The 23,963-nt window shown below is 43.1% G+C and overlaps 1 protein-coding gene across 1 annotated transcript in view; it reads right to left on the bottom strand.

Moving 5' to 3' along the window:
- The window catches only part of SMYD3 (SET and MYND domain containing 3), a 749,402-nt gene extending 725,851 nt beyond the window's left edge, over positions 1-23,551 (bottom strand). The window contains exon 1 of the mRNA XM_030812563.1: positions 23,277-23,551. Coding sequence (XP_030668423.1) covers positions 23,277-23,440 — 164 coding nt within the window. The 5' untranslated portion in view covers positions 23,441-23,551. The remainder of the gene's footprint in view (positions 1-23,276) is intronic.
- Between the last annotated feature and the right edge of the window lie 412 nt (positions 23,552-23,963).

Genomic DNA, 23,963 nt, shown 5'->3' with positions numbered 1-23,963 from the left:
ACTTCTGGCTGGGTGTAATGGCTCACACTTGTAATCCCAGCACTTTGGGAGGCCAAGGCAGGAGGATCACTTGAGTCCAGGAGTTCAAGACCAGCCTGGGCAACATAATGAGACCCTTTCTCTACTAAAAATAAACAAAATTAGCCAGGAATGGTGGTGTACATCTGTAGTCCCACCTACTTGGAAGGCTAAGGTAGGAGGATCATTTGAGCCCAGGAGGTCAAGCCTGCAGTGAGCCATGATCATGCCACTGTACACCAGCCTGGGCAACAGAGCGAGACCCTGTCTCAAAAGAAAAAAAAAATTCCATAACTTCTAACATCAAAGTGATCCTCAGTTTGCCATGAGAGGTAAAATGGTGGGTCGGCCCAAGGCATGTAATCTTTACACTAATGGTTATCACCTAAGGGCAACATGCAGAAAGCCACAGCAGTGCTCCTTGGTGATAGGATCCTCAATGTTATAGATGCATCCTCAATGTTACAGACGGTGGTACTTCTTACCCCCATATAAATTGATTTATCATGCACTATATCTATCACATACATAAGCATCATGTGGCACAAAGTGGTATTACCCCAGATTTTTTTTTCCACAGTTACAAATGGTTGACGAAAGCCACTCTGTCCCCTTTCCTGGCCTACGTCAGGGCCAAGTTCAAACCCTCTCCCTAACTGCAGATTAGCAGTCACGGTGGGCTCTCCATGCTCCCACTCAGAGGTGCCGGTACGCCTCCCTGCACATACAGAGGGAGAAACAGCTACGCAATCTCAGTCGAGTGCTTATTTCTAAAGAAGGGCCAGCCCCTGAACTAAGAGACATAGAATTTTGGCCAATAAAATTAAGGTAACAAGTTCCATATGTTTTATAAACATAAGATACAATGAAAAACACAAAGTGCTCCAGTTTCAGATCCAGGAAAATCAAGGCCATATACTTCTCAGCAGGGCAAACATCCAACAAGATCCTGGGAAACCAGCAGTCGGGGATAGAAAGAGGGAAACAGTGCTCCACAGACAAGGGCAGACCAAGGAGCCTCTGATTCCCCAGAGTCTATAGTTACACGCAGATCTCTCAAGGGGATGAAACTAGTTAACCCAAATTTCAGGTTTCTTCTGACTTAGACCATATGGCCTTACAGCACCAGGTTGAGCTCATTGCCCCTCTCGAACCTAAACAAAGCCCAGCTCCAGACTTAGAAAGGATTTACTGTTCAAAACAACAAAACTAATTTTCTACTCTACCCAGACGATCTTCTCTAAAAATGTTCCTTTTTAAGTGACCAAGTTAAAGGTAATCAAAGGATGACTTCCCCCTTGCTGATATGTATATTTCAATTGATGTGCCTGAACATTAAACTAAGAGTTACGCTGTTGATAAGTCCTTGAAATCAGGCATTCTCATAAAACATTCACATTAATTCAAGCAAAACATTAAAGAGCATTACCTAATGAGTCATACTAAAATGGCAATGAAAAGAACAACCATTAAGACACCCAGAGTATCAGTTTAGCTCCAGTTATCATTTATAGCATGAAAACCTGTCTTGAGACTAACATCAAAACATTTACCTCAGCCCCCTTAAGTATCCTGTTCTTCCCCTTAAATACACAACATTTACCAAAAGCACTGTTTTATGCAAATACAAAAGGCTTCTCTAAAAATGAAACTAAAAAAACTTATTTGGAAGAACATCCACTAAGCTATCTCTATTGCAGATGTAAAGGCTTAAAGGACTATTTAAGGGAAAGGGAAGGCTGTGTCATTATGTAATAATGTTCTCTGATACAATCGTGGCTCTCACATCAGCTTTCTTACAAGAGAAGAGCTATGAACAATTAAGATGGCATAGCACAGGGATCTCGGCTCACTGCAACCTCCGTCTCCTGGGCTCAAGCGATCCTCCCGCCTCAGCCTCCCGAGTAGCTGAGATTACAGGCATGCACCAACATGCCAGGCTAATTTTTCATATTTTTGGTAGAGACAGGGTTTCACCATTAGCTCAGGCTAATCTCAAACTCCTGAGCTCAAGCAATTCGCCCACCCTGGCCAACAAAAGTGCTGGAAAAAAAAAATGACCAGGAATGAACATTCACATTCTCTCTCCTCTCTCATCCTCTCTGCTTTTTGGGACCTTTCCGATAAAAGGAAAGCAAATCTAAATACAATCCAAGTTATTTTGTGGTTAATTCCAAATAATGTTCCATATTTTAATAAATCTACCAATGATTTTTCACAATTTTAACAGATGCCACTCCCAACAACTCCTTAGATGTGAAAACATAAAAACACATTACTTCAACCAAAATATCTAAATTATTGTACTATTTACACATTACCAGAGTTTTATAGATAAAATCTTGTCTGTACATTTTTCCAATTTCCAAGATAAATGTGATTTTATTATGAACTTACAGCATCACAGAATGTATAATTACTGTTGACATCTGACAAGTTTCCAGCAGGAATGAAAAGCTTAATTAATAATAAAGATCTAGCCAGATGTGGCAGCTCACACTTATAATCCCAACACTTTGGGAGGCTGATGCAAGAGGATCACTTGAGGCCAGGTGTTCAAGCCCAGCCTGGGCAATACAGTGAGACCCCCATCTCTACAGAAAAAAATTTAAAAAATAGCTGGGGGTGGTGGTTCGTGCCTGTAGTCCCAGCTATTTGGGCTGAGGTGGGAAGACTGCTTGAGCCCAGGAGTCCAAAGCTGTAGTGAGCTAGGATCACACCACTGCACTCCAGCCTGGGCAACAGAGCAAGACTCTGTCTCAAAATAATAATAAAAATAAAGATCATGGGCTCTGAGTTCAGACAGAATTAGCTACATAATTTGAGCAAGTTATAACTTCTCTGAACTTCGCTTTTCTTATCTATAAAACAGGAATAATATATAGAGAGACCTCAGAAGATTTTGCAAGACTAAATGAGATAATGCACACTAAAGCCCATGGAATCATTCCTGACAGAAAGCAAGTATTCCTTAAGTGTTGGCCATCATCCTCCTCTATACTGAGTAAAATGTATCATTACTGCTTACTCATCAATCACATATAATATCCCAGGCTTTACGCTGGATGCTGAACACTTTATCATAGATTATCTCATCTGTTTTTTTCACTAATCTTATAAGGTTGTTTTTATTATTGTTGTTAACCCCATTTTACCAATGAGAAAACTAAGGTTCAGCTAGTCAGTTTGCAGGTTCATGAAATTAGTAAATGGCATCATCAGAACCTGGACCAGAATCTATCTGACAACAAAGCTCCTTAACAGATATGACATAAGTATTAACAGGTTCAAATTCCTCTAGAATGGGTAATAATAGAAGATTCCATACCCAATTATAGGTGATATTCATCTAATAACTACAGGAACTTCTGACCTTTTAGGCCAAAAGTGAAAAATCGAAACCCCCCTCCAATTCTTGAATTAATTAAGTGATCTTTAATCTCTAAAATATTTATTTCAGGGATAAGTATGAAGATTATAATACCTCACATTTATATAATGCTCTGGATTAAGTCATTTGCTCTTCGCTAAAATCCTAAGACACAGATAGGAATTATAACCCCATTTCATTCATTTTGTAGATGAAGAAAATGAAAATCAAAGAGATTAAGTGATTTGCCCAAGGTCACAAATCTAGCAAATGGAAGCAGCGCTCAAACCTAAGACTTACTTCTCCAAGTACAGTCCTATTTTTCAGTATACCATGTAGACAAACAGATGAATAATACTAATTAAAAAGTGATCTTCAAAAAAAGTAATCTCACCACCCCCAAAAAAACTAATTCACTCATCATACTCATTCTCATTGATGATCAAAGCAATGGTATAGTTCTCTAAAATACAACATTTAAAGAAAGGAGGTAAGTCTTAGAGGAGCATAACAGTGTTCAAAAAGGTAGGCCCATGGACATATAAGGAAAGCAAAAGATCCACTGGTCTCCAAGACAACAAAATAAATAAAATTACCCACCTATACTAATAGAAAATATGGTCTAGAACTATACTGAAGAATTTTGTTTAAATAAGAACAGTCAGAATGGGTAGATACTGATGGTACAAGACACAATACCTGCATCCAAGAGCTTCCAGAGGAGGTAAAAAAAAAAACTATTTAATAATTATTGGTTCAAATAGTTGAAATATGGTTGGGCATGGTAGCTCAAGCCTGCAATCCCAGCACTCTGGGAGGCCAAGGCAGGTGGATCACTTGAAGCCAGGAGTTTGAAACCAGCCTGGCCAATGTAGCGAAACCCCATCTCTACTTAAAATACAAAAATTAGCCAGGCATGGTAGTGCACACCTGTAATCCCAGCTACTCGTCCCAGCTACTCAGGAGGCTAAGGCATGGGAATCACTTGAACCCAGGAGGTGGAGGTTGCAGTGAGCCAAGATCGCACCACTGCACTCCAGCCTGGGCAACAGAGCAAGACTCTGTCTGGAAAAAAAAAAAAAAAAGTTAAGATACCAGGTGGTAAATGTGATAAAAGATACAATGCTCTGAGTACATGAAAGAGTGAGCACCACCTAAACAACCAGGAGATAATCAAAGAATTTGTTCATCTATAGAAAGAAAATGGAAAAAAAACAGAAGTCTCAAAATACAAGAAAAATAGTTACAAGCAATTTCACCCTACTGCAGAAAACCATGCCCAGAGTCTAACTTAGGCTCTGCTTAGATCTTTTTTTTTTTTTTTTTTGAGATGGAGTTTCGCTCTTGTTGCCCAGGCTGGAGTGCAATGACGCTATGTCAGCTCACCACAACCTCTGCCTCCCAGGTTCAAGTGATTCTCCTGCTTCAGCCTCCCCAGTAGCTGGGATTACAGGCATGCACCACTAAGCCCGGCTAATTTTGTATTTTTAGTAGAGACGGGGTTCCTCCATGTTTGTCAGGCTGATCTCAATCTCCCAACCTCAGGTGATCTGCATGCCTCAACCTCCCAAAGTGCTGGGATTACAGGTGTGAGCCACTAAGCCCGGCCCTCCCTTTTAGCATTTCCTATGCATAGTGGCCACATGAATCATGTGACCTCATAATAAATTGATCTTCCACAAGTGCCTCATTCATTAAATCCTGCTCATTAAAAGTTGGGCTCCAAACTACAATTAAATCCATGTATTTGATCTGTGACCGAAAAATTATTGTATTAAAGGTAGTTATTACATAGGTAATTTCATTAAAAAGAAGTCTGGGCATTTTAAAATAGACTCCTAGAATCATCTGCCAGCTTGACTTGTATATCTTGACTGAAACTAACAGAAGAAAGGTATTACTATAGATCTCTGATACAGAAAGGTCAAGTTCAAGACATTCAGTCAAAAAGCAAAAACAGAAGAAAGTGAAGGGCGCTCAGAAAAAGTCCAAGCTAAGCACAGAAAAAAATAACAGAGATTTAGGCTAGGCGTGGTGGCTCATGCCTGTAATCCCACTTTGGGAGGCCAAGGCAGGCAGATCACCTGAGGTCAGGAGTTCAAGACCAGCCCGGACAACCTGGTGAAACCCTGTCTCCACTAAAAACACAAAATTAGCCAGGTGTGGTGATGCACGCCTATAGTCTCAGGTACTGGGGAGTCTGAGGCAGGAGAATAGCTTGAACCCAGGAGGCAGAGGTTGCAGTGTGCTGAGATCGCACCACTGCACTCCAGCTTGGGTGACACAGTGAGACTCCGTCTCAAAAGAAAAAATAAAAATAGACATTTTAAGCAGACTGTTATTTACAACTGCTGCAAATATTCATATAAAACTATTGATTTAGCCCTAGTGTCCTCAAATTTTAGTGCCAATAAGACCAATAAAGTAGACAGAAAACAGATTGCAAAAGGAATGCGTCTCCATCCTGTAAGTAAACAGGTATCAAAATTTTATGAGTACCAGCATCACCCAGGGAGCTTGGCAAGAATGTAGATTCTGTGCCTTAAAATATTAGATATTCTCAGGAGAGGCACTGGGAGCCAGATTTTTAGTAAGTCCCCTCTCTTTTTCTCCACCTCCCACTCCCCAGTAATTCTGAGGGAGGTGAATGGTAGATCACATTTGAAGAAGCAATGCAGGCCGGGCACGGTGGCTCACACTTGTAATCCCAGCACTTTGGGAGGTCGAGGCGGGTGGATCACGAGGTCAAGAGATTGAGATCATCCTGGCTAACATGGTGAAACCCCGTCTCTACTAAAAATACAAAAAATTAGCCAGGCGTGGTGGTGGGCACCTGTAGTCCCAGCTACTCAAGAGGCTGAGGCAGGAAAATGGAGTGAACCCGGGAGGCAGAGGCGGAGACAGAGGGTGCAGTGAGCCGAGATCATGCCACTGCACTCCAGCCTGGGCGACAGAACGAGACTCCATCTCAAAAAAAAATAATAAAAGAAAAAGAGGCAATGCAATATTTCAGGTACTATCCTAGTACTCTTGTGTGTGCTGTCTCATTTACTCCTCATGAAGATCACATGAGGTAGATATTTTCCTATTTTATGAATGAGAAAACAGAAGCCCAGGGTTTAAGAGGCAGAAGGTTAAACAACTAAGGAGAAAGAAAAAGGACAGAAAGGAAATTTGCTCTATTAGACAGCGATTTCAAAGTATTCTAAATAAAGAAGCTGACATTCTAAAAAATCATTAAAAACAAAAGTATCAATAGATCAGAAAGCTTCAATATCTTGTGTCATTCAGAGAGAGAGATGTGGAAGGCCAATATTGAAAGTTATAAATAACTGTTTAAATATTTAAAATGCAACTCAGCTGTTTGTAGTAGGCTGTACATAAGCCAAGGTAGAGGCTGAAAGTACACTGTATGAAGATATTTATGCTTAAAATTTGCATTATTTGAGCTTGAAGTCTTTATTTTTTTTGAGACAGAGTCTCGCTCTGTCACCCAGTGGAGTGACAAAATCACAGCTCATAGCAGCCTCAACCCCCCCAGGCTCAAGTGATCCTCCTGCCTCAGCCTCCCAACTACCTGGGACTAGAAGTGCGACCACCGCACCTTGCTAATTTTTTCCTTTTTTTTTTTTTTTTTGTCAGGACAGGGTCCCGCTGTGTTGCCTAAGCTGGTCTGGAGCTTCTGGGCTCAAGAGATCTCACCTTGGCCTCCCAAACTGCTGGGAGTATAGGCGTGAGCTACTGTGCCTGACTTAAGTCATTTTTATAGATGAATTAAATAACCACCTATAAACATTCACTGTGATACACTATTTCTGGTGACTACACAGAATTATAGATTTGATACTAATAATTCAGCCAGTGACGCTAATCCTACTAGCTTCCGTCATCAGTAGTACCAACTGACCAAGAGTGGTGATAACAATCAAGAGAAGGAGTCGGTTTCAAAAAATATTCAGAAAATGTCTCAGACGTTATCTGCAAAGAGAGTGCTCTGATAATCCTGCAAATTTCAGTCACTGAGACATTTATTGAATATCCTTGTGTACTTAGCAATGAACTAGGGTCTTGGGATACACAGAAAAATAAGACAAGGTCTCTCTCCTCAAGAAGGCTAAGACCACAGGGCAAATGACTAATAAAACCTAATAATAACCAAATTAAGACCTAAATTATATAATAATACCTAAATTCCACCAATCAATCACTGAGGGCTGGACGCAATGGCTCACACCTATACTCCCAGCATTTTGGAAGGCCAAGGGGAGAGGACTGCTTGAGCCCAGGAGATCAGCCTGGGCAACATAGTGAGACTCTGTTTCTACAAACAATTAAAAAATTAGCCAGGTATAGTGGCAGGCACCTGTGGTCCCAGCTATTCTGGAGGCTGAGATGGGAGGATCGTTGGAGTCTGGGAAAGTCAAGGTTGCAGTGAGCCATGATCATGCCACTGTACTCCAGCCTGGGCAACAGAGTGAGACCCTGTCTCAAATTAAATAAATAAATGGTTTTTTAAAAAGATCAATCAATGAGAACTAAGTAGAGCAAGGAAAGAACACGTATTAAGTATGAGTACCTGTTATACACAAAATACGTCCACGTTTTATCTCTTTTAATTCTGAGAATAATCTGAAGAGGCAGGGTTCAAGATTAAGAAAACAAAGTTCGGAGCTGTTAAGTAGTTTGCCCCAACTCACATAACTCGCAAAGAGGATAAGACAAGGGAAAGCACCAAACAGAGAGTAAGCGTGACTGGTTCACAAGGCACTGAGACCAGTCAGACTAAAACACAGGATACACTGGGAAATGAAGCTGGCCAGAGTTGGGCCAGATTAGAAAGGACCACTAGTCACGCTTGATGAAATAAGAATCTGTCAGCCGGGCGCGGTGGATCATGCCTGTAATCCAGGCACTTTGGGAGGCCGAGGCAGGCATATTACCTAAGGTCAGGAGTTCAAGATCAGCCTGGCCAACATGGCAAAACTCCGTCTGTACTAAAAATACAAAAAAAATTAGCTAGGCATGGTAGCAGGCACCAGTAATTCCAGCTACCGGGGAGGCTGAAGCAGGAGAATCGCTTGAACTCGGGAGATGGAGGTGGCAGTGAGCCGAGATCGCACCATTGCACTCCAGCCTCGGCAACAAGAGCGAAACTTCGTCTCAAAAAAGAAAGAAAGAAAGAAAGAAAGAAAGAAAGAAAGAAAGAAAGAAAGAAAGAAGAATCAGTCATTAAAGGCATATTTAAGGAAGACTACTAATAAGGCAACACTTCATAGAACAGATTGCAGTAGGGAGGATCTGCAAACAGCTATAATCAACTAAGACACAGCTCTAGAGAGGAGGTGCCCCTGACATGCAGGAACTGACTGATACTATCAGGTAGGCAGGTGTTGCTCCAAGCTGGCCAGGCCCTCACAGGGAGGCAGTGGTGTCCTGTTGAACATAAATAATTTCACAGAACACGGACCTCAGACAAGGCCACTCTGTGACCGTGATGGATCAAAACAAAAACAAGGCCACTCTGTAATCATGTCTGAATGCAACTCTGTTCAACTACAGATGTGCTCCTTGGCTGGAAGGCAGGAACTAAAACTAGAGCCTGTTCTAGGATGGTGGCAGTGGGAATAGAAGAAAGCAAGCAATATAAGTGACATTTCCAAGTAAGAATAAAAAAAACTGTTAATAGGCAATTCAAGAGAAAAAATTGAGACTCATACATCATTTGAGTGGATAGCATCCAACTGAAATATTGTAAATTTAATCTATAATATTTAAAATCTATATTTTTATTTAATCTGGTTAAATTAGTCCATGTTTTTCAGACTGAATAAAAGATGATGACAGAAAAATATTTAGTAGGTAATTAGAGATCAAAAAATAATGATGCCTGCGTCCCACCTCCAAAGGCTCTGATTCAATCAGTATTGAGTGTAACCTAGGCATCAGGATTTTTCAAAGCTCCCCAGGGGATTCCAGGGTGCAGCTAAAGTTAAGAACCGGTATCTTAGAGAATGCCGATGGCTCCTGACTAGGAGGAAAAAGGACAAACAATGGATAGGGTAGAAACGGACCCAACAAAGTACTGGGGCAAAAAGGTGAATGAGAAAAAAAATGGCTGAAAGACTAGACAGACGATTCCCAGACACAGCAAGAGTCATTTAAATGACGAAAGAGTCACTATTTAACAAATGAGAGAAACCAGGCAAGAAGGTTCACACAGGTTTAGATGACTAGGAAACATGATCAACAAGTAAGGACAATACTCTGCATTAGCAAAATCTTCAGCTAGGAGACCTTCAATCTATGATCCTCTGAGGATGCCTGGATAACAACTACATGTACTACTACAAATAGATGTAACTGTGTAGAGCCTGTTTCTAAATATAGAGGTGGATTCCTCCAGCCCTTTTCCTTCCTAGCATTCCCACACTGCCACCTCGTGGGTCAGCACTGCAAGGAGCCAGTTTGAACCGGAAGGGAGTTCTAACTGGCCCTGTAAATTCACAAGGCAGGTAGGTGGTAAAGCCTCAATTCAAGGGTTTAATCCTTATGTTTTCCTCTGTTTAATTACAGTGGAAGACAGCCTTAAGGTACATTGTTTCTTTTGTGGGTGATAAGAATTTTCTAAAGTTGATTACGGTGATGTTGGTGATGTTAGTATGTACTTAATGCCACCGAAGGGTACACTTAAATAAATAAAAGGGTAAAGGTAATGTTACTTTATATCACTTTAAATAGGCGAATGGTATGGTATATGAGTTATATCTCAATAACGCTGTTACAAAAAAAGGGGGAGGTGGCCAGGCACATTGGTCTGTAGTCCCAGCTACTGGGGGAGGAAGAGAGGGGGGCTGAGGTAGGAGGATCGCTTGAGGCCAAGAGTTTGAGGCCAGCCTGGCAACATAGTGAGACCTTGTCTCTCTCAAAAAATAAATAAATAAAAAGAAAGAGGAGTAGGAGAAGGCAGCTGTAGCAAATACATAAATGGTTTCTAAAACTGCAGAAAACTTAAAAAGGATGTCAGAAATCACTCAATACCTTCATTTCAAAAAGGTAAAACTGAGACTCAGATTAACCTACTTACCGTACTTACCCAGGCAGTAAAAACTAGGCCAAAAAGGGGCACTATTAACCCATTTATGGAGGTCTTCTATGGTCTCCCACTCCTGAGAAGCTTTTTCTCTTAAGCTTGATCCTCAGCAATGCTATCTTTTGCTGCCTAACGTATTACTGGGAGATCACACTCACACCAATGACTTCACAGCACAGTAGTATCACCACTATTCCAATAGTTCTAGCTCAAAACCCAGCACTCACCCTTCACTGCTTCCTTGCCCTTTAATCGGTCAACAAAGTGGGTGAACTCCTCAACATGTTTGATTCCAGGCCCTCTACCACTCCCCTAGCTCAGGCCTTCATCACTTCACATCTAGAATAACGCACATTTTCTCCTAACTGGAATCCTCATCTCTAGTCTTTCCACTTCTCTCCCTCATCACAAAATTCACCCATATCAGGACTCCTATGCAAATCTTCCATGTGCACTTCATACTGCAGCCCAAAAATCTCCATGGGCTCCTCAACAGTTGTACCTAGAAAATAAAGTTAAAAACTCTTAACCTCACGAAGGCCTTCTGTATTACAGACTCTATCCCAATTTATAATCTATAATCTATACAAACAGCACTTCACTGCAGTCATAATGGTCTACTCCACAATGTATATGCATTTCCCAGTTAGTTATTCCTCCATAGTTGTTATCTATACCACTTATTTGACTGGTATCACGACTTTTTTTTTTTCCTTTCCCAAAGGTTCTCAACTCTGGCTATGCATTAGCATTACCTGTGAAGCTTTAAACAATTATGGGACCCTTAAGGATGTTGCTCAGACATCTGGATACTTTTTAAATTCCACAGGTAAATTTGTAAAATACCAATAATTCATAGATTTTAAGTAAGTCTTTTTGTAAGATGCTTAAGTTTTCACCACCAAAACTGAGCATCCAATATTAAGAGTCAAAAACTCAAAAATTAAACTGCCCAGGGAAACTGTTACCTACTACCCAAGGTTTCTTGATCATCGGTACATCATAAATCTTTCCAATTAACATCTACTTTCTAACAAGAGGTAAACACAGCAGCTAAAATATGCTAACAAGGATTAAATTTTTATATACTCAAATTCATTTGTGAGAAACATCTATCACAACCATGCCAATTAAAAATTCAACATAAAGGCCGGACGCGGTGGCTCACGCCTGTAATCCCAGCACTTTGGGAGGCTGAAGCGGGCGGATCACGAGGTCAGGAGATCAAGACCATCCTGGCTAACACAGTGAAATCCCGTCTCTACTAAAAATACAAAAAAAAAAAAATTAGCCGGGTGAGGTGGCGAGCGCCTGTAGTCCCAGCTACTCGGGAGGCTGAGGCAGGAGAATGGCGTGAACCCCGGGGTGCGGAGCCTGCAGTGAGCCGAGATCGTGCCACTGCACTCCAGCCTGGGCGACAGCGAGACTCTGTCTCAAAAAAAAAAAAAAAAAAAAAAAAATTCAACATAATTCCTGTTTGTCCTACCTATGACAATTATTTAAATGTAAACAGAACATGCTAATGTCAATGTCCAGTTTAAAATTGAACATGCAGAATTATTTATAGATATTATAAGCAGTTGGACTAATCCCAGCTGTGGCCATTTTACCTTAGCCCTTGAATATAAAGACACAGAGAAGCAGGGAGTCAGTGAAGATGGAAAAGAAAGATAGCAGCTGTCAACCCAGACTGCTCTATAATAACCTGGGGAGTATTAAAAATGTCTATGCTCAAGCCACACTCCAGACAAATTAAATCAGAATCTCTGAGGGCAGGACCCATGCATCGGCATATTTTAAATCTCCCCAGGTGCTTTCAATGTGTAGGCAATGTTGAGAACCAACGAGTTACAAGGGAATTTCTCAAAGGAAATCTAAAGATGAGAGCTGTTCAAAGACAGACACAAAGAGGGAAAAAAGTCCCAAGAATTAGTACACTTCAGAAGTAAGTTGCTTTCTCTTATCAATTTATGAACAATTTTTATATATTACAAATATACAGCTTTTGGCCATGCAAGTGGCTCATGCCTGTAATCCCAGCACTTTGGGAGGCTGAGGCAGGGGGATCACTTGAGCTCAGGAGATCGAGACCAGCCTGGGTACATGGCAAAACCCCATCTCTACCAAAAAAAAAAAAAAATTAGCCCCGGGGTGGTGGCACGCGTCTGTGGTCCAGCTACTCAGAGGGCTGAGGTAGGCAGCTTAGGGGGGAGAATCGCTTGAACCCGGGAGGCAGAGGCTGCAGTGAGCTCAGATCACGCCACTGCGCTCCAGCCTGGGTGACAGAGTGAGACTCTGTCTCAAACAAACAAACAAAAAGATCAATATTAGCCTACTGTTATAAATGCTTTTAAATGTTTAAAACTAGGCCGGGCACGGTGGCTCAAGCCTGTAATCCTAGCACTTTGGGAGGCCGAGGTGGGCGGATCACGAGGTCAGAAGTTCGAGACCATCCTGGCCAACATAGTGAAACTCTGTCTCTACTAAAAATACAAAAAAATTAGCAGGGCGTGGTGGCGGGCGCCTGTCGTCCCAGCTGCTCGGGAGGCTGAGGCAGGAGAATGGCGTGAACCCGGGAGGCAGAGCTTGCAGTGAGCTGAGATGGTGCCACTGCACTCCAGCCTGGGGGACAGAGCCAGACTCTGTCTCAAAAAATAAATAAATAAATAAATAAATGTTTAAAACTAAACATGAATAGGCCATGTGTAAAACAGTACACTGGCAACAAGTAAACTTTAAAAAGGAAACATTCTTGATTGTACTATATTTAAACAACTAGTAATGGCTCTGTCCATTTTCACTTTTCAAATAGTAGAATGAGATATAAAACACAAGGTTATCCCACAAGTGGCCTTTATTTTTTTCTATACTAACAAGTAATTATTATGTCAAAAACTAGGGGACAAACTCATTTACACAGAATCTTGCAGTAATAAACTGTAAAGAGATCAACAAGCACAATTTTTCCTCCAGAGCATACCAACTCCAAGTAAAACTACTAGTTTCAAACATAGGTTTCAACTCTTTTTGTGAAAAACATGGTCATCATTAATAAGCCACTATACCATCTAAATCTGACCAGTGCTATTTCATTAGTGAGTTTTATATAGATATTTGTGACAAAATTTAACTTGTTTGCCCTTTTTTGGTCTAATTCAAAATAAGAGTTAATGGCAAATGTCAGAGGCTAAGAACAGTTTGGAAAGGGGATTCATGAAGGAGACCACTCAGAGATAGTGTTTTAGTGGCTAAAAAATGAGTTGCCTTTCTGAAAAATGTTTGTATGCTTTTCACTCCATTGCCACCAGAGGGAGTATCACATCTGATTAAGAGAGAACAGGGAACTCCCAGATAGAAATGGAAAATCATCTGAAACTTGATCTACGAAGTGCTACAGATGGTAGCATATACAGTTAAATGTAAAATCAAATCAGAGAACCCCCAAAAGAATCTCAAAGTGAGTGGGAAGATAGCCTCCTAGGGAGATCTCATCTCTAAAAAAAAAAATTTTGTTTTAATTAGCTGGGCATGATGTTGCACACCTGTGGTCTCAGCTACTCAGAAAATTCTGGAGGCTGAGGAGGGAGGATCACTTGAGCCCAGGAATTCGAGGCTGCAGTGAGCTATGGTCATACCACTGCATTACAGCCTGGGTAACACAGACAGACCCCAGTCTCTAGAGGAAAAAAAAAAAAAGGAAAGAAAAAGGAAAAAACAAGAAAAATGAGCAAAAGATAAATACACACAAATCACAAAAAGATATAAATACAGCCTTTAAACACATGAAAAGATGTTTAACTTCATCTATAATGCAATTTAAATGCAAATTAAAACTACTAAGATCCCACTTCTCACCCATCAGCTTAGCAAAAATTCAAAAGCTCAGGCTACAAAGCTAAGGGAAACAAGTACTCACATACATCATTAGTGGGAATGCAAAATGGTACAACCCCACATAGGTATTTACACCTTGACCCAGAAATCCCATTTTGAGGAATCTACCCTGAAGATACACCAGCAACAATACAAAAACACACACATGCAAGGTTATTCATTACAGCAATATGCACAACTGCAAAATACTGGAAATTGCCTAAATATCCACACAGAGGAAATTAGAGAGCACAGTGGATACAGCGTTATGGAGTTATAAAGAATAAGGAAGAGCTCCATGTGCTGATAAGAGAGTGAGTTCCAGTAGACACCAAGTTAAAGAAGCAAGTGCAAAAATAAGAATGGAAAATAAGAACACACATATATACTTGCTTATCTTAAATAGAAAAAAAATAACATGAACCAGATGCTATGGTCTGGATGCGTATGCCCCCAGGCTGGAGTCCAGTGGCATGATCATGGCTCACTGCAGCCTTGACCTCCTAGGCTCAAGTGATCCTCCCACCTCAGCCTCCCAAGTAACTGTGATTACAAGGGTGCACACCATCCCACCCAGATAATTGTTTTTTGTTTTTTTTTAACAAGATGAAGTTTCCCTATGTTGCCCAAGCTGGTTGTGAGCTCCTGGCCTCAAATGATCCTCCCACCTCGTCCTAACAAAGCACTGGAATTACAGGTGTAAGCCACCACACCCAGACCTAAAGGTCTTTGATTAAGCCTGACTTTAGAGAGACATGAAAAAAGTGTAGAGCAATGCAATTCTCATTAAATTTTCGTTGTTTTGAAAAATACACACAGGCCTATAGTCCCAGCTACTTGGGGGGCTGAGGCAGGAGAATCGCCTAAACCCAGGAGGCAGAGGTTGCAGTGAGCCAAGATTGCACCACTGCCCTCCAGCCTGGGCAACAAAGTGAGACTCTATCTCAAAAAAAGAAAATATAGTCTGATTCCTTAAAAAATTGTTACATCGTAATAAATTTGCATATATTTAACAACTTTTTAAGGAATCAAACAATATATACAGACACACACACACACATATATATATTTTGTTGTTGTTGTTGTTGTTGTTGGGTTTTTTTTGGAGACAGGGTCTCACTGTGTTGCCCAGGCTGCAGCGCAGTGGCACAATCTCAGCTCACTGCAACCTCCACCTCCCAGGTGCAAGTGATTCTCCTGCCTCAGCCTCCAAAGTAGCTGGATTACAGGCATGCACCACCACATCTGGCTAATTTTTGTATTTTTAGTAGAGACGGGGTTTTGCTATGTTGGCCAGGCTGGTCTCAAACTCCTGGGCTCATGTGATCTACCCACCTCGGCCTCCCAAAGTGCTGGAATTACAGGCGTGAGCCACCATGCCCAGCCTTAAATTTATGTTTAAATAGGTATTTTCAAAACTCAGTTTTAATTTTTATGCAGTAAATATAAATATATAAAACCCACATAAACAAAACATCGTCAGCACTCTCAATAATGTTTTTTAAATCCCTATCAAATCCATTTTGATAATTTGTAAAAGCATAAAGGGGTCCAGAGACTAAAAGGTCTGAGAACCACTGGTCTATAACACCAGCTGCCTTAAATGCCAGAGGATGTTAAGAGCAGGGGCTGGGGCTGGGGACTATATCACCTCTGTTGCCTAATAATGCTGGATTCTGCGGCACGTACCACCAGCACCACAGACACTGGACCCTGCTGCTGCTGCTCCTTGGAAAACTGGTTGTTGCTGGAGTTATTCTCTCAACCATTCTTTGTGATACTGGCTTTTATTCAAAGTCCTCAGAGAGCGTCTTAGATTGACCGAACTTAGGTCACTGCCTGCACCCTAGCTGCAAGGGAGGTTGAGAAGGTATTTAGCCTTTTTGACTTTTTTGATAGAAGGCAGACTCGCTCTACATCCCACCAATAGTCATCCAATGAGGAAATCGGCAAACATGAACAGTCAAAACGACAAGCATTAGCCCATTGCTCCAATTCTTTCTGTGAAGGTCAGAGGCAGCCTTGTGGGGAATATCACAGCTCTATCGAAGATTCTCATTGGATCTTAGAGATGGTATTACACGCAGGGAAGACAAACCCAAGTGCAGGAAAAAAATTGATATTCCAACTGACCCCTCCATGACAAAAAAGTTCTACCACAAAAGCCTGACACGAGGTGGCTGGCTGGTCCTGAAGATGTGTTGCCATTGGGGGAATCAGGACCAGCTACTACTGGTAGCAAACTGGGCACTCTGTACCAGCAGAAGCCACGTGGCTATCATGAGGGGAAGTCTGTATTGTTGAGTTCCAGGCACCAGCCTCTAGCCCTGTCCCCATGGTTGCTCTGTTCTTGAGCCTTTTGAGCAAGCACCAGGCTGTCTGAAGAACAACTTGCTACCCACAAAGCAGGTCATCCTGTCTGATTAAGAGCGCCCTCCGCTGTGGCATTCACATGGACCAAATGTTTTCACCAGGGCTCAGCCATAAAGCCCTTTCCCAAACCTCCTTGCAGAAGAAAAGGAAGCAGCAGAAGAAACAGGAATTATGACTCCCACTTAAAAAGAAAAATGTGGTCACATCCATAAAGTCCTTTCCCAAACCACATTATTATCAATTCTTCCACCTCATTTCATTCCAAATCCTAGACCCATTAGCCACTGCCCAGGAAGTTGCAAATCCTACTTCAAGCCATCGTTCAAGGTTCTGCTCTTGGAAATGATTTTGCTAGTCGCTTCACCTTCAAGTCCTCCAAGGAAGAGTCTGTAACACTGCAGCAATTCACTTACGCCTGGTGCTAACCATATTTCACAAAATCAGCCATAAACCCAGTAATGTCTTTTTACATCATTTTCAGAGGTAAGCACTTCCCTGTCTCCACTAGCCTTTTCTACTCTACTGACCCTTAAACCTTGGGTTATTATAGCCAGTGTGGGAATTCTGCCTTTGCTGAAACTATCCATTCCAATGTCTAACATTCTTAGTAACTTTTCCTGTATTTAGAAAATTCAACTAACACCTCAGCCTTTGGGTTTCCTGACCAAAAATCTTTTCTTACTCCCTACCTTGGCCACGTTCTGCCACACCCCGTACCTTGTTGTTTCAAGACACACACTACTTCTAAGCATGTACATATCAAGTCAACCCATTATCTGACCACTCACCATTTCTCTGACCACATGAGGACCTCTAATCCATTGATTCCGCCACATTTCACTGGCCATCACCTTCCTTACGACCTCATTCCCTACCTGAGAAACCATGATCCACAATTACACCCTCCCTTGCCTACAACTTCAACTTCCCGTCCCCTCTCTCCATCCATCATGCTAACCTAGCAATCCTGGGTAAATCCAGTTCTCATACCCAAGCAGCTGGCAATTGGGAGAGGAAGGAAACACGACCCAACTAACCGTTCCCACTTTAAATAAATGAACACAAGTTTTAAGCACACCCTCAGCACTTTTCAACAATCCTACATTTCATGAGGCAATTTATGCTTCTCTCCTAGAAGACTATTTCCAATCTCTCCTAAGGCTGAGTCACTTAGCAACCACTTCCCTAGCTGTCCTTAAACTTTTCAATCACCACTGCTGTTGCCTTTTCTGGCACCTCTTCTTCTTACCCTCATATACGAAGATGTTCCCTCCCGTCTCCATCCCAGGTTCAGTCCTTGGCCAAGAGAGATTCCATCATCTCACCAAACACAGTGAGTTATCACCCTTTATTGCCTGGTCACATTTACTCAAACTGCAACTCAAATGCAGCTGCCTTTTTATTTTTTTATTTTTTTTTTTTTTGAGACAGGGTCTCACTCTGTCACCCAGGCTGGAGTGCAGTGGCGTGATCACCACTCACTGCAACCTCCACCTCCTGGGCTCAATTGATTCTCCCACCTCAGCCTTCTGAGTAGCTGGGACTACAGGCATGCACCCGGGGAATTATTTGTATTTTTAGTAGAGACAGGGTTTTGCCACGTTGCACAGGCTCATCTTGAACTTATGGGCTCAAGCGATCCACCTGCCTCAACCTCCCAAAGTGCTGGGACTACAGGCATGGGCCACCATGCCCAGCCTGCTTTATTTTCTATCACTGATCTAATCTGTCTCCTGAATATGCGCCATGTTTTCTATAATTAATCTAATATTCCTCATGAATATCTAATAAATATCCAGGAAATTTAAAACTTGTCAAACAATATCTCAATCTCTTCCAGTTAATACTCAGACTTTGTTTAACTCCTTACCCGGGCTGGTTTAAATGGTTGCTTTCGGGTAGATTTCCCTCCAAGGTCTTATCGGACATCTAGAAGAAACAGTGGCAAGAAGACCTTGGATCTGTGCTGTTTCTCTGGATCCTCACTGGTCTCTACTGCAAGGAGGTAATCACGTCCTATGGCTGAACTGGTCCCATCTCATCTTTTAGGATGTCATGCTGGCTGTCATCCCTGCAGTCTGTGATACTGACCTTCAGTCTATAGTCACACAGTCTTTTGTCATGATGCCAGCTGTTCCACTAGGCCAATAAGCTCCTCCACCTCCTTCACAGTGGTATGAGGGCATTTCAGAATCCCCTGATACCACAAACTCAACTACCTAGCCACTTCCTTCTATCACTGATGTGCTATAGGCCCGTGTTGGCCTATCACTAACCTGCATAACATCTCCTCTCAAGATTCCACATAAGGAGCAGAGCGAAAGGCCTTCTACTGTTGACTGTCCCCTCAACCCATTTAACACCCCCACCCTAACCCTAGAACTTTAGCCAGCCAAGAAAGATCAGAACACATATTTCTCACAATCTGTTTTCCCTGCCCCTGTCCCCCCCGCTTCCCACAATTCGCCAGGACTGAAAGGGATGACACGTCTACATCCTCCTTCCTCCTGGGAGGCACTAAGCCTCATTCTCAGCCTTAATGCCGGATGAGCTATTCTCTTTACCCTAGAGAAGAAACGATCATTAGAGTTGGCCAGAAGTAACTCTTGATATGGAAGCTGCAGGCAACTTGGAACTTGAGAAAACCAAAGACAAACACACAGCAACTTAAAGTTCCCCAAAATATTAATCCTTGAATGATTAACATCTCCCATGTGGTAGGCCCTGGGGATATAACAAAGATTAGACTTAGAGCACTACACTAGGGAGTGAGAAGGTTTACAAATACAATCATAACAATGGAATTTTATGTGCTGCACTGACCACAGCAAACAGGAAATACACATAACTCATACCCAACTGTCAATCAACCAGTTCTACCTCTGTCAAATTAAAAATGCATGCAACGGCAGAAGGACAATATAAGTGATTTCAGGCCGGGGACGGCGGCTCACGCCTGTAATCCCAGCATTTAGGGAGGCTGCGGCGGGTAGATCACCTGAGGTCAGGAGTTTGAGACCAGCCTGACTAACATGGTGAAACCTCATCTCTACTAAAAATACAAAAATTAGCCAGGCATGGTCTGTAATCCCAGCTATTCAGGAGGCTGAGGCAGGAGAATCGCTTGAACCCGGGAGGCGGAGGTTGCGGTGAGCCAAGATCACACCATTACACTCCAACCTGGGCAACAAGAGCAAAACTCCATCTTAAAAAAAAGGCCGGGCGCGGTGGCTCATGCTTGTAATCCCAGCACTTTGGGAGGCCGAGGCGGGCAGATCATGAGGTCAGGAGATTGACACCACGGTGAAACCCCGTCTCTACTAAAAAAATACAAAAAATTAGCCGCGTGTGGTGGCGGGCGCCTGTAGTCCCAGCTACTCGGAGAGGCTGAGGCAGGAGAATGGCGTGAACCCAGGAGGCGGAGCTTGCAGTGAGCCGAGATTGCGCCACTGCACTCCAGCCTGGGCGACAGAGCGAGACTCCGTCTCAAAAAAAAAAAAAAAAAAGTGATTTCAGGTTATAATTTCATTGCTATTTACTCTTTCTACGACTTACATACTTCATTTTCTTTTCCAGGCACAACATGAAAAACCAGAAGCCATTCCTTAATGAGAGGAAAAAGGTAAGATAGGCCATGAAGCAGGTTCACCTTTCTGCATTAACAAAAAACAAGTATACAGAACTAAAGCTACTCATCAAAACAGCTCTAGCACAAAGGAAATCGTGTAAAACTTGGTAACCATTATTTCTGGAGCCTAAGGAAGTAGAGTTGTGCATCCCTTAAGGATGTCGTTAGGTGATTTCATTGTTGTGGGAACATCATGGTGTATCCTCGCACAAACCTAGACCGTAGAGCCTGCTACACACCTAGGCTAGCAGGTATTGTCTGTGCTGCCTACTGCTCTGAGGCTATAAACCTGCACCGCATGTTACTGTACTGAACACTGTAGGTGACTGTAAGACAATGGTAAGTATTTGTGTATCTAAACGTATCTAAACACAGAAAAGGGACAGTTAAAAAATGATCTAGTCATACAGGGCCACTGTCACGTATGTGGTCTTTCGTTGACCAAAATGTCGTTACGCAGTGCATGACTGTAGCTATCATCAATATCTGTTTTTTTAATTCTATTTTGATTTTTCCTTTCCCATGTAACTGTTAATTGCTACAAACTAACATTTTCATTCCATACTTAATTCAGATGGAAGGCAGCAGAAGGACAGGGACAGTTAGGAGGAAAATTCTGCCAGACATTCATACTAAAACTAAGGGCTTACTATGTGTTAGACCCCGGGGCTACAAACATTGAGAGGATGGACTATTCTCAAAGACTTCACAATGGACAGTGAATAAAGAGAAACAAATTTTACTTACAAGATGATAAGTAATACAGAAACCTATCCCTCAAGGACAGGCATTCAACAGTGGCAGAAAACTGCATCAAACAATGCACCAACATTTCCCTAACACTGTTTTCAGGTTGCAGTGATTCCCAACCAGGCTCTTAGAAACACGATACCCACTAAAATGGGAGTGTTCAAACAGAGCAACTACTACCACAACACGAGTGAACTGTGTATCCTGGCAATCCAAAATAAGTGCAAATATTTTGTGTCTGTGTAAAATAATAAGTATTTGTTAGTCATTATGAAGAATATGTTTAGCTTGTTTTGTTTAGATGCTTAGCATTTACTTATATCCCTCTATGTTTACGTTTGCTGATTTCCCCACTGGATAACTATCGGTGGGATGTAGAGCGAGTCTGCCTTCTATCTTAAAAGCCAAAAAGGCTAAATACCTTCTCAACCTCCCTTGCAGCTAGGGTGCAGGCAGTGACCTAAGTTTAGCCAATCCAAGACACTCACTGAGGACTCTGAATAAAAGCTAATATCACAAAGAAGAATGGTTGAGAGAATAACTCTCCAGCAACAGCCAGTTTCCCAAGGAGCAACAGCAGCAGCAGCACCAAGGTCCAGTGTGCATGGTGTTCATGGTACGTACTGCAGAATCCAATATTATCAGGCAACAGAAGTGATAAACCCCCAGACCCCAGCCCCAACTACTTTTGCAGTGCAATCCTAACTTGGTTTCAGCCCATGTCCAGTCAAGTCTTGGCAGACTTTAAAGCAACACTGAGAACTCCCCCAATACTCTTTCATGAAATTCCTTTTTTGCTTAAACCCCCACAGTTACTGCAAACAGGAAAAACCAATGAGACTAATGAAATAGTATGGTAAATCAACAAGCATCTCACCCACAAAGGGTTTGTGTAGTTTATTTCAGAAATGCACAATTCCGTGTGTCACAGGACTCAAGTTCAGCTCTAATGATTCCATTGCCAATTTGTCACCATTTATTCATTCCAAAACTTTTCTGTTCCAAGAACTATCTTGAAAGGAACGAACTGTTTTCAACCACACAGTTTACAAAAACTTCAAGATGCTGCTCTCTCCCGAACAGACGTTTTCGCTGTTATCATTACTTCAGAAAGCAACAGACAAAATTATTATCTGGGAGCTTTAAAATGCAAAGTCATATTCCTGAATTATGGATCAAATGAGAACAAAGAACAATGGTCAAATTACAGACATGAGTTTTGCACTTACCGTCCCACCTCCACCCACCTAAATCTCAGACTGGCAGGTCTGAAAAGCGGCCATGCACAAAATCATCGCTCTCATCTCAAAACAGAACTCTTCTTCCTCGCACACAGAAGCTCAATAATATTTGTTGACTGAATGCAATTCCTATAACTATTCATGTATGTTACGCATTTCCATAAATTGCTTTCACATAGCACTTTACATCGGCACAGTGCGTCCAGGCTTCCAAAACACTTTCACGTGAATCCCTGCGTCGAGAAAGGTGGTTAAGAGTTAGACATGCCTGCACAGCCATCAAATGGCACAGCACACGGGGGACCCGTGTCTGATGCTCCCACAGCACATTAACTGCCCCTCTATTTCAGCCCTTCTGGTACACTGTAATTATCTCTCTCACTTGATCAGCTCCTTAAGGAGGTCCCGTTCATCTTCGTATCCCCGGGCCACACAGAACCCAGACCACAGAGGTGCACTGTAAACACCAAGATTCTTCCACCTCCTGCGAGCCTGATGCTTTACCGGCGGGGCCTCTGCAGGGGAGCCTGATTTATACACATCCCAGCTCCCACCCACCCCCACGCCCGCCACTTGTGATTTCCACAGCCGCACCAGGACACAGACTTTTCGTTTCCCAGCAAAATTACCCCCGGCACAACGCTTCCCCCTTAAGCCTGCCCAGTGGCTTTCCCATTTCCACCGCAACCGAGGTCGAGGGGCAGTGGCTGAGCCTGGGCCCCCTCCCCAACCCCGCTGCGGCAACCTAGGGGGGTGTCCCGGCGGGGCCTGTCAGCCGCGACCCGCCCCCGGGCACACGCGCGTCAGGGGCAGCACCGCCAAGCTGCCTGTGCAGCCCCTTCCAGCAGGAGTCCCGCGGCTGCCGCCCGCCCGGCGCCCCCAGCACCCCCACACGGCTCGCGACTCAGGTGGGCGAGGACGCTCCATACGCACCCGAGGAGGCAGCGGTCGCAGACAACGCCACGACTCCCCTTGCACACCGTGTACGCCAAGGGATCCGAGCGGAAGAGCAGCTCTCCGGGGCGCAGCGGGGTCACGGCGCGCAGCCCGTTTCCCCTGTTGGCGGTTGCGAACTTTTCCACCTTCAGCGGCTCCATCCTCCCGCAGCTCCACCTCAGACGGCTACCCGCGTCCAGCAGCTGGCGTCCCACGGGCTGCCGGGACCCGCGCGCCTGCGCCCTGCGCGCACACGTACGCCCGAGGGGCGGGGCGGGCGCGATGGGGCTTGAGCATGCGCAGATGGAGTCTGGAGGGACAGCGGGAGCGCCGTGTGTGGGACCCGAAGGTAGTCGTAGGCTCCGCGTGCCGCTCGTGCCCATGGCGACTGCGCAGAAGAAAGGCGGGTTTTTTTTCCCCCTCTAACATTGTGTTACGATAATTTTAACGCATACTGAACAGTTGAAAACAGTGCAGTGAACACCTATATACCTCCGCCTCAATCAGACAACGCAGCACTTCGCCATTTCTGGTCGTTGCTCTCTCCCCGCCTGTAGCTATGTGTGCACGTATTGTCGTTAAACTATTTCAAAGTTGCAGGCATCATGACATCACAACTAGTACTTTACATCGTAACTTTTGTTTGTTCTGGGACGGAGTCTTGCTCTGTCGCCCAGGCCGGAG

The sequence above is a fragment of the Nomascus leucogenys genome, chromosome 5, assembly GCF_006542625.1.
Source record: "Nomascus leucogenys isolate Asia chromosome 5, Asia_NLE_v1, whole genome shotgun sequence".
Classification (NCBI taxonomy): Eukaryota; Metazoa; Chordata; class Mammalia; order Primates; family Hylobatidae; genus Nomascus; species Nomascus leucogenys.
The sequence above is the reverse complement of the archived record's forward strand: the minus strand, read 5'-3'. Positions and strand labels throughout refer to the sequence as shown.